Below are 10,952 nucleotides of genomic sequence, written 5' to 3' on the forward strand. Positions count from 1 at the left end.
TGCACTTTTATGTAATCCTGTGTCTCCGTCCCATGAGTTCATTTCCCACACGTGAAAAAAAAAAGTGAAGTCAGTTTCGCAGAAATTGAGTAAAATTGAAAACTTTTTTACAACAAATACACCTATTGTACCAGTATTACAAACAAGCAATCCACAGTATTACTTCTTTCATGAGACAAGAAGCCAATGCTATTAAGCAACAAAAAAAAGTCTTTCCAATCACTTTTATTTTTCAGCCAGTGGTTAGGGAATACCAGCACAACTCCAGCCATAAAGGAACAAATCTCATCTCCAGCAAGCAGGTAGCAGAAGCACCACAGTAGACAATAAAAAGCTTTACAAAAAAATTTTGCCTTCAAAAGCTGAATGTGCACTCAGAAGTGTTCAAAGCAGAACAAGGCAGCTCACAAAACCCAGCACTTGAGATGGGCAACCTGAAGTTTGTTTTCTGCACCTGGAACAAGAGGCTCAGGCAGCAGCTACTCCACACAGGTCTCCACGCCTTACTCCAAGCAGGTGAGACTGAAAAACCCACTTCCAACAGTGCAGGATCTGGGATAAGTACCCAGAAGGCTCAGTGAACACATGGAGCAGCTGGAACAAAGGCAGGAAGCCACCTCTCACATCCCTAATGCGATTATGGGATGGTTCAGCAACACGTCATTTACAGATGGAGGCCATTTGCAAAACGCCCTTCTGCCCAGTGCAGGGCCTAGCAAGCAAACACATTCCTCTCCAGGAGAAAAGGACTGACCAGCAACACACACAACACTCTTTTTGGAAAAGCTAATAAAAATTGGTAAAACAAAAAGCCTCAAATATCCTAGTTTGCAGTGCATAACAGAAGTAGATACAAAAATTCATTTGCCATATAGGGAATTTCAGTCACATTTGGCTTTAATTCAGTGTATTCTACAAAGAACTTCTATGAAAAGCATCAGGAAACATTTTTGTGTACCTTAAACCATAAAATTCTAGGTTATCATAAAATGCCCTCAGCAGCAAAAATGGTTTTTACCTTTTACTTCCTGGGAACAAGAAATTACAAATCCATGCAGCTAAAAAAACAATGGAGAGATCTAAAAACCAGCTACCTTCTTCAAAATTAAACAGTAGTTGGACACAAAATAAATTAAAAACACCTACAAAATACTCTACAACTCATTGGTCTGATCAAAAACTGGCATAGCATTTGGCAATGCTTAGAATCCCTGTCTCTTCAGAATCTGTGCATGTCACTTCACATAATACTGAACAGACGTACCCATTTATTTAATAATTCCCCTATTCCCAAAGTTTATTTGTTCCTCACAACCAAATCACCAGGACTGAGTCTTGCCTCTCCAGAGGCCTCCTATAAAAGAAGGAAGAAGCTGCACTTGGAATCACACAGAAGTTTGGAATGGTTTGACTGTCTGCACTTCAAAGAGGATTACAACGTGCTCAAAAATTCCTTGACCTGCAAAGATAAACAAATATTGTCAATCACACTAAGTGTTTATCAACAGAAATAAGTAGCAAGTGTATTCACCTCTCCTCTGCTTTATGTTTTGCTACAACCTAAAGAAACAGGGAAAAAGCAGCTCTGGCTCAGCCATTACCTGTCCACCAAGACCATTTCCAGACATGGTACCTGTAATTTAGCAGATGCAGGGATGATGGGATGATGCTCACCCCTCCTGCAGTCCTGAACTAGAGCCCTCTGTCCCAAAGGACTGCATTACAAGTAGGTGTCACCCAGACAGGAGGAGAATAACAGCCACCTCAAAAGAGCTGTTATTTGGAAACCATGGAGTCACACCCACTGCCTGCACACCAGCTGGATGTGACAGTGCTGAACAACCATGGGCACCTATCCAGGATGTCCCCTGGAACCTGAGTCTGGCAAAGAAATAATGAAGCAATACCTACCTAAACCATGCTGCTCGGAGAAAATCCAATACTGGAGATCAATGCCAAGCTCACAACTCCTGCCTTTAAGTTTCAGGAACATCCCAGGAACTCGGCTGGGATGGGAGCATTTTCCTCTGCCCACTCAAGCCAGGCTACTCCACAAAAGGAATTCTTTTCTAGAGGACATGATGCTATTCTTTTGGCAAAGGCTCTTCTACACAAAGCCCATCTGTAAATATTCTGTCCAAATTCTTGATGTGAAATGGAAACAGATCTTGGATCACACTCTCCGACTGTGACCCTTCCCTTCCCAAGTCAGGGCTCAAAGAGGTGAGGAAAAAAAGAAGAGGTCAAATCCCTTCCTGTAGAGAAGGGAACATGTAACTGTGCCAAGACTAACTTGAAAGGCACCACAAGAAAGCCAAGCTCTGCTTCAGAGTAGCACCAGTAATCCTGCATGAAAAACCCCGTCAGGATTTACACACCAGGCACAGTCTCAGGATGAGCATCACAACAGAGGGAAGAAGAAGGAACACAGGGGTGTCCCCACACAGCACACAGCAAAGCCCGATGTACCCAGCCTCATCAAGTGTACCTCTTCCCTGGCTCCATTTAGGAAATGCCAAAAAACAGGACCAACACAGGGCATAGGCTGTTGCCAGATAACCTGATGGCTACGCCAGAGAAAAGTCCTGCAAAATCCATACTAAGTTGCCCAAGCTGGGCCTTATCTTATGCAGATGGGAAGCAGGCTCCCTCCACAGCTGCCATCTCTGGTCATTCCATCAATTAACAAGCTCAACCAGGAAGACTGGTTTTAATCAGGTGAACACTTCCACTCCTGGGTGGGTCAATGGAGATCAAAGGACAAAGCTGCTTTTCTTGTGAAGGAACACATAATTTCTGAAGAATGGAAAAACATGTGCAAACCACTGCTGAGGTCTGTAAGCCATTGCAGCTACCCAGATCAAAGTCAAGTTGTCCTTGCTTGACTCCCACTGGGATTCAAGTACCGAACACCTGAGCAGTTAAATGATAAAGGTTTGTCCTAGCTTTAAAATAAGTGTTGCCATAGGCTGTTAAGCTCTTCCTTACCTGAGTGGAACTCTGTGACTTAGATATTTTAGCAGGATGATCAGAGTGTAAAGTGTATTTCTAGAGCAATGTGAATCATCAGTTTGTGCTGCCTGTGAAATTTTACCTTTTCAATCATGTCATCATATTCGTCCTTTTTGCCTTTGAAGTCTTCGTTAACATCGAGCGTTAAAATCGGAATTTCCTGTAGATAGTCAAAATCTGTTCTGTATTGGGAGAGGAACAAAGCAAATATTAACAGCTGGAGATAAAGCAGAGAGCAGTCAAATCCCTGTCAGCATTTCCATTATTAAGAATCCCCCAAGAACTGCAACGATAAATTGCAGCCAGGAATTCTGAATTTGCAGCATGGCTCCTGGGATACAGCAGTGATTCACAGACATTGTGCTCCCCCAGCACCGAATGGAATAACTGCACTCTGTGTGCTACAGCCAGCTCAGCTGAAGCCTCTGCTGCTCAGAGCTCTGCGTGAAGAGAACTTGGAGCATGCTGCAATTATGAACGTGCTGGAAAGACACTACTCCTAAGGAAACACTGATAGAAATGTGCCTGCAGTTCAGATTTTCACATCATAAGAGAAGCAGAAGTTTCACTGGTGGAAAAAGCCCCACAGAACACCCTTACAAAGATTTACCCATCGTCAAGGAACCACTCAGCAAACCCTACCGCAGTGTCCTGTGCTGGAGCCAACTTTCATGCTTGTAGTGAAGCTTCTCCAGATATTCAATGGGGATTTCTTGTTCTTCATCTCTTCCACGCAAGTAAATCCTATTCAAGCATTTCTAAAGGCAAAAGACAGTAAATAAAAATAAATAAATTGCTGTATTGCATGCAAAGAACACAGAAATATCCAAGTTAAAAATAATCAAATGTTTAAAATCATTTGTTCCCATCCTGAGCACACCTAAAGCCTCAACAAGCCAAAACTGTTTAAATGTTGTACTTTGTTGTTTAAATATACATTCTTTTCTTAAATACAAAACCAAAAAGCCCTCAGAGTTACTTCCGCGTGTTACATTCCAGTTTTTTCCAACCATAACAAAACTGAAGGCATGGAAGCTGGAAGCAAGGAAATATCAAAGTGATCTGTAAGTTCATTAGAGCTCTTTTAATCTCATGTTTTTCTCTTGTTCAAGCTAATTTCACTCTCAAAGGAGGTATTTTGTTCTCTCCTTTTAAACAAATAGTGGATGGCCCAAGATCAAAGCAGGGTCATAAGGCCTCGCACACAGGGTGGGCTTTCACCTGGCTTAGCTCCAGCTCCGCAGGTGTAGGGGCGTCAGAGAGCATCCTCACATCAGCTCTACCATCACTGGAAACTATTGTATCCATTCCCTGTACAGCTATAATCCCGATGTAACAGCTATTCCTACAGGGATTTTGTACTTTCCTGCAGCCGCTTGCTTTATTCCAGCGGTATTTTCTGGTTTACTGTTCTCATGTATTCTGGTTTTAAAATGAGAAGATCATTACCATCACAGCTGACTAATACACACAGTCTACATTCGAAAGAACCTTTTTTTAAGTACTTCCAGACCTAGTCACAGCTCAAGCACTGCAGCCTCCAGGGGCAAAGCACAGCCTGAGCTGAGCTCTACCCATGAGGGGCAAGGCCAGGAACACAGAGTGGTTTAGGTGCTGTCACATTCATACCCCTCACCTCAGGAGTGGCTCGGAGATAAATGATCCCATCCAGTGCCAGCCTTGAGCCAAACTGTTTGTTCATCCAGTCGTGCCAGTCCTGGTAAATTGTCCACTCAGTCTCATTCATGCAGTCAGACTCGTACAAATTAGCAGCAAAGATGTACCTGTGGACATTGAAGAGATGGAAACAAAATTTCCTCAGACACAGGAATCCCCCGGTTTGCCCCAAATACAGTAACTGGAGAAGAAGTTGAGTGGTCACACTGCAGCATCTCTGAGGATCCCCTGGAGTGGAATAAACAGCTGGTATTGTCCTCCTGGAGTTGTGTGCATGAAGACCACCAACGTTTGCAGGAATAACCCACAGAACACAGCTGGCTTGTACACCGGGTGATTTATTTACAATAAATTAAAACACACTAATTTTTGCAATATATTACAACAGGGGGAGCACCTGAGGACTATGGGATGGGATACAGTTATCAGGTTTCACCTTCTGAATCCAGAAACACAGGATGGGGCATTTATTTAGATATTTTCCTGTTCACCATAAACTAAAGCAAGAGGAGTTCCACCTCAACACAAGAAACGAGGGTAGCCAAGCAGCAGCACAGCTGCTTACAGAGGTCACCGAGTCTCCCTCTGGAAGCATTTCAAGCACATGGATGCGCTCCTCTGCCACCTGCTCAGGGAGACCCTTCCTTGGTTGGGGGTTCGGACTGCAGAGCTCCCTTCCAACCTTGGGAAGGGATTTGACTTGGGAGAATTTCCCCTGGAGGGCTGCAGCCCCACGTACCTGTCGCTGTAGACGGAGCGCTCGAAGAACACCACGGGGTTCTGGGCGCTGTCAAGCTTGCGGTCCAGGGCGCCGAGCTGCGCCCGGATCCTGCTGAGGCACGCGTACGTCTGGAAGGTGAAGGCCCAGCGCTCCGGCTTCTCGTACATCATGCGCAGCACGTTCCCGCCACTCCGCTGCGACGTGCTCAGCTCCTGGGCCCAGGGGAAAACAAGCACACTGCTGCCTGATCCTGGGAAACGCAGCCGAGCAGAAGGCAGCAGCAACGTGTGCCCGGTCAGTTTCACACCGAGCTCACCAAAATGCACCCTGCTCTTTGCCAGGTCTAACAAAGATCTCCGGTCCCTCAAAAGCCACCTGCACGGGAAGTCGTGGCTGGATTGCCAATGGAATTACAGTAAAAAAAATAATAAAAATCCCACCTTAACACCAAGTGAGCAGCAGCTACTACTTTCAGATATTACATCCAAGAGGAACTCAGACCTTGTAAAAGCAATCAGCAAAAGTGTTGCTATCACACAGAGTCTGAAAAACACCCACTCCGTTGGACACGCTGGTGTGCTGACATCAGAGATTCGTTTGACTTCTTTTTCCCCTCTTTTACCTCATAGTCGTCTCCAGAGCTTTGCTGGACATTGCACCATCTAGCTACAGGCTCGGGAACCACTTCCCACTCCTCATTGGCTTGTTTCAGAATGTTCACAAAGGTGGATTTCCCTGCAGCTGTAGGAGAAGTATCCAGGAACAACTTCAGTGAGAAACCACCCACAGCAGTGTTATTTAAGTAGTGTTCAACTCTGCCTTGCACCTCCGTAAACCACTCTCCCACACCCACCATGAGGCAGACCAGTTAATGGAGCAACAGGGTTTTTCTTTATCTGAATTTAAACAGGTTTGACAAGAGGCACCTGGTGATACTTTGAGGTGTGCGGTGCAGGGCCAGGAGCGGGATTCAGAGATCCTTATGGAACCCTCCCAGCTCGGGAAATTCCGTGATTCTGGGTGCTTCGCACCACAAACGGGAAAGACGTGGGGAAAACCTTACCAGTTAAAAAACTCTAATAGAAAGCTTTTTAAATTTCCCTGTTGCCCCGCTCTGCCGTAGTGGAAGCCCTCAGACAAGGGAAAGGGGGAGAAAAAAAGGGGTAAAGTGGGAAAAGGGCAAAGAGGGGAATGAGGGATGGAAGGGAAGAGGTAAGGAAGAAGCGGAAGGGAGGAAAGAAAAAAGACAGGAAGGAGGCAGGCAGGGGTGAGGAGTCCTCAGAGCTGAGCCTCTCCCGGACACAGCCGAAAGCACCGAGCGCCGCGGAAGCCGCCTCTCCCTCCAGCCCTCGCCAACTCCCCGTTCCCCATATCCCTTTCCCCGCGCAGGCGGGAGGCGCCGACTCACCGATGTTGCCCTCCACGGCGACCTTCTTGATGCGGCCGTCGGGCCTGCCGCGCTTGGGCGGGGTGGCCATGGCGGCCTCAGGGGGCGCCTGAGGGGCCGCGAGACGAGGCCTGAGGGGGCGCGAGAGCCGGACGCGGACCCGCGCGCGCCGCCTTCAAATTTGGCGCGCGCCGCCTTTAAATTTGGCCGGGGCTGCCGCTGACGTCATCGGTTCGCGCCCGCAGCGGAGCGCATCGGTGGCGCCAGGAGCTGCTCGCGCTGCCAGCGCGCGGGGACGAAGGGAACGGGAAAGGGGAACAAAGGCACCCGCCGGTCACCGAATGCCTTCCAAACCCCTCCGGGAATGGCCTGGCACTGGCACGAGAGCTGGCTCTAAGGACATCGCCGGCACTTGAACTTAGGGGGCTGTTACCGAAAATCATTGGGAAGACATAGCCAACTTCAGGAAGGAGATCTTTGCTTCAGGCTGGAATTCTTTACTTCAGGAAGGCAGGCCCTGGCACAGGGTGCCCAGAGCAGCTGTGGCTGCCCCTTGATCCCTGGAAGTGCCCAAGGCCAGGCCTGACAGGGCCTGGAGCAGCCTGGGAATAGTGGGAGCTGTCCCCTTGTTGTCATTATATTGCAAGAGTTCTATTGCCATTACACTGCAAGGGTTCCACATCGCTAGTTTGGTACCTCCTTGATGTTTCTGGTAGGCAGCTCCTCTAAGCGCTGACTCTTCCTTCTTCTCACAGCAACCGACTCCAGATCCGCTCAACCAACCAACCCACTCTTTTATAACACTCTCCTTATTATTGGCAACAGCTGTGGCCTGTTAAAGTCAGGCCTGCTCCTAATCTTTAATAATTAACCCGGCTGCAACTCTTTAGGGGATAAGATTACTTTCTATACTATCTTTATTTACTTATATTCTATCCCCCTACATCCCTGCACATGGCAGAGGCTGGAATGGAATGGGCTGTAAGGTCCCTTCCAAACCAAACCAAACCAATGTGGGATTCTATCAAAGCCTAAAACCTCCCAAACAGACACCAAACCCAAAGAGAACTGAGGTAAATGGGGAAAAAACCCTGAGCCAAAGGGATGGGTGCCAGCAGCAAGGCAGTTATGGCCCTGTGCTGCTGGGCAGGGCCAAAAGTGGAGTCTGCTGCACCCTGCACCTCCTGTGGCACCAACCAGCCAACAGCACCCTTGGGTGTGTCCTGGTCACATGTGTCCAATGCAGAGGGGAGGGGAAAAATCTATTTCCAAGGAGGATACCACTGAGGAGAAGGAAATAAAGACAGTCATGGTCAAACATAGCTATTTATTTTCTCTTATAAACAGCCTTCAGTTTCTTATTGAAAAAAAAAAACCCTAGGATTTAAATATTTTGCCCCATCACATACAACCATCTGTATACATTATTTACAACTCTCAAATAAACACGGTGCGGGTTTTCAGACATTCAACTTATTCTTTTTGAATCAGAAGCTGTTTTCATTCAGAACTGAAATCTCCATCAGTGACTACAAACTGAAGCGGTATTGGCACAGTTAGCTCACAGTAAGGGTTCTCTCCTTGCATTTTACACATTACACTGAGTTTTGTCCCACATGTTTCAGGATTCTCAAGGAGGAGGAAAGGTTAGTGTCGCTTTCAGAATTAATTTCTCTTTTTTTACCTTCAAAAATGGCCTTTTACTGAAGCCTCACTCATTTTTACTCCAACCTCGTTGGTTTTCATGGAAATCTTTTTATTGCATCCTTCTCTCTCTCCCAGGGCATGTGCCCCTGCACCACACAAGCACAGCACTCCCAACAGCCACGACAACAAACGTCCCCTCCGCGACACGGCTCGGAAAAATTGTCCCCAAGTTGCAAACGTACAAAAATAATGAGTATAGTTCAGTGGCTATAAAAAATTAATCTCCCCGAAAAATACAATATTCTATGAACAATCTGGGGAATCGGTTCTCCCGACAAAATAAGGTAACTGGGTATTTTCCTAGGCTGCAAACTGAACCTGGCAAGAGGAAACCGTAAGGAAAGCGGGGGAAGAAGGAGGTTTAACACTGAAAATCACCAAAGTTAGTCTCGTGTTAAAAGAGAAGATATCCAGGAAAAAAGGATGGGCATCCATAAAACTGCCAGTGGTTTCAGGAGTGAAGGACTGGAAAAGAGACAACTGCTACCAGCAGTGAAGGAAACGAGATCTGGTGCAGAAGGGAATACTTGAGTGGGGGAAAAAAAAAATCAAGGAATCTCTGCTGGTGCTGCAGCTCCTCAGCTAATCCAACCTAAAGGGGAGTTATGTACAGGAACAGCACTCTGGCAGGCAGGAGAGGAGGAGGAGAGGGCAGCAAGGAAAAACACAGCTGTCCATAAGGATGTATTTATAGCAGAACTGTGTCTGGTGACCCGGGAGAAAGGAAGAGGGATGAGAAATAGAAAGGAACAATCTGAAAGGTAAGTTGAGTCCATAGCAGCAAATAGGTGTCCTTACCTGGTTACTGAGGGTCAGGGACACTGGGAGAGGGCTCAGTTCCCAAGGACTGAGTAAGGGCACTGCTCCTCTCCATCTCCACAGAAAAGCAGAAGTTCAAAGCTCTACATTGCATAGTAAGCAGGAAAAGAAACTGGATACTTGCAGATGGGCTGCCTGCCCCTCAGAACCTCTTTTGTCCCCTCAGCCACCTGCAGCAGCAGAAGGCGGTGGCTTGGTTCCTCTTTGCTGGAGTAACTTGTATCCCTGACTGGGACTGGAAAGACTTGGACACACATCCTATATCCATCCACCCCTGACTGGTCTCCCTGGGCTCGGCCCTTCGCCCCTGCCCAGCTCCAGGGAGGAGCCACCACCCAAAGGCCCAACAAGATGCAACGTGCTGGGAGCAGCAGAGCACCACAAAGCACAGGAATTGGGGACCCCACCAGACTGGAGGGCCTGAGGCAGCACTGGAAGCACAGCCTGGTTCAACCCTGCCGGCACTTTCTGCTCCCCGTGACCAAAGCTGGGAGGTTTGTGCCCGAGCGCTCCTCACCCCTCAAAGTCCAAAGTGGAGGCCTGGAGCAGAGCAGGGTTGGCCTCTCTGGGGTTAATGTGGAGGGGCAGGGGGTGGCCCCTCCTTTTCCTCCCATCAATGCACTATTTTATAAACACATTCACTCGATCCAGGTTCCTTTGAGTGGCATTTCCATGTGCCCTTACTCCAAGAGTGTAAACACACGTCAACTTCTGGTCCCACAGCTTTCAGAAGCAAAACAACAATGAAAAGCTGCAAAAAGAAACAGCACGGGGACCTAAATCCCCACCACTGCAAACACGTCCTCAATGATGTTCTTTTCAAGTGTTGTGGAATTAAGCAATGTGTTCATACAGCTGTCAGGCAAATCATGATCTCCAAGCTTTTATTACGTGCCTAGAAACTATTTGGTCAAAGACTTTCTACTGCCAGATATTGAATTAAAAAAACACTATCCACCTAGGACTCATTTTGATACATTCCAATTCTGATGAGCTGAACTGCAGCAGATGCCTCTGGATTTCTAGAACTGGCTGTTCAAAAGAAAAAAGCTGCAACAACAAGAACAACAAGAACTAAGCCCTCCTAGGGCACAAGTGTGCCAGGAACATGAACCCCTGCACTGCCAAGTCCACACAAACCCTCATTTCTACACCTTCATCCTTTCTGCTGCTTGCTGACACAGGACACCAAACCAAGGAGCCACCCTGAAATGGGGGGCATCCCCTGTTTAGCACCTGGGAGCTCCTGCCTTGCTTACTCTGTGTCCAAACGGAGCAGTTTGGATTTGGGAGACGGGTGGCTCTGACGCTGTCGTGCGGATGGTGGCACAGGAAAAGCCAGAACATCAGGATCCCTCACTGGAGCCCAGCAGCTCCCAAGTGAGTCACTTCTGTGCTCAGCTGTTCCCTGCTGCCCATGCCAATGGCCACTCACCTCTCCTGCAGGCTCCTGCACGCCAGCTCCGTCTTTACTCAGCGGTTTTGGTCGAGCCAAGGTGTGCAAAACAGAAGCTCAACCTCTCTGCCATGTGCTTACCTTGGCCTCCCTCCCCTGCTCCTGCTGCTTTTCCCAACAGCTGGAGCTCCCTCAAGATGGGCAGTGGTTTTAAACAGGGGAGAACACCATCC

General features: G+C 47.6%; 1 protein-coding gene across 1 annotated transcript; it reads right to left on the reverse strand.

Moving 5' to 3' along the window:
- Positions 1 to 242: 242 nt before the first annotated feature.
- Positions 243 to 6,888, reverse strand: DCK (deoxycytidine kinase). Its single transcript, XM_054291562.1, has 7 exons — positions 6,819 to 6,888; positions 6,033 to 6,151; positions 5,429 to 5,622; positions 4,649 to 4,796; positions 3,655 to 3,770; positions 3,095 to 3,194; positions 243 to 1,459 (listed from the first exon to the last, which is right to left on the reverse strand). The coding sequence occupies exons 1-7, from the start codon at positions 6,886 to 6,888 to the stop codon at positions 1,433 to 1,435; spliced, it is 774 nt and encodes a 257-aa protein (XP_054147537.1). The 3' UTR covers positions 243 to 1,432.
- Positions 6,889 to 10,952: the final 4,064 nt, after the last annotated feature.

The sequence above is a fragment of the Melozone crissalis genome, unplaced genomic scaffold (assembly GCF_028551555.1).
Source record: "Melozone crissalis strain CALT ecotype California unplaced genomic scaffold, PUWL_Pcris_2 ptg000006l_1, whole genome shotgun sequence".
Lineage (NCBI taxonomy): Eukaryota > Metazoa > Chordata > Aves > Passeriformes > Passerellidae > Melozone > Melozone crissalis.

Excerpts from the sequence above, each read along its gene's own strand:
- DCK (XM_054291562.1), bottom strand. The coding sequence starts at position 6,888 with ATGGCCACCCCGCCCAAGCGCGGCAGGCCCGACGGCCGCATCAAGAAG. Across the intron at positions 6,152-6,818 it reads CGCCGTGGAGGGCAACATCG|CTGCAGGGAAATCCACCTTT; the intron begins GTGAGTCGGCGC and ends CTTCTCCTACAG. Across the intron at positions 4,797-5,428 it reads CGCTCCGTCTACAGCGACAG|GTACATCTTTGCTGCTAATT; the intron begins GTACGTGGGGCT and ends CAATGTCCACAG.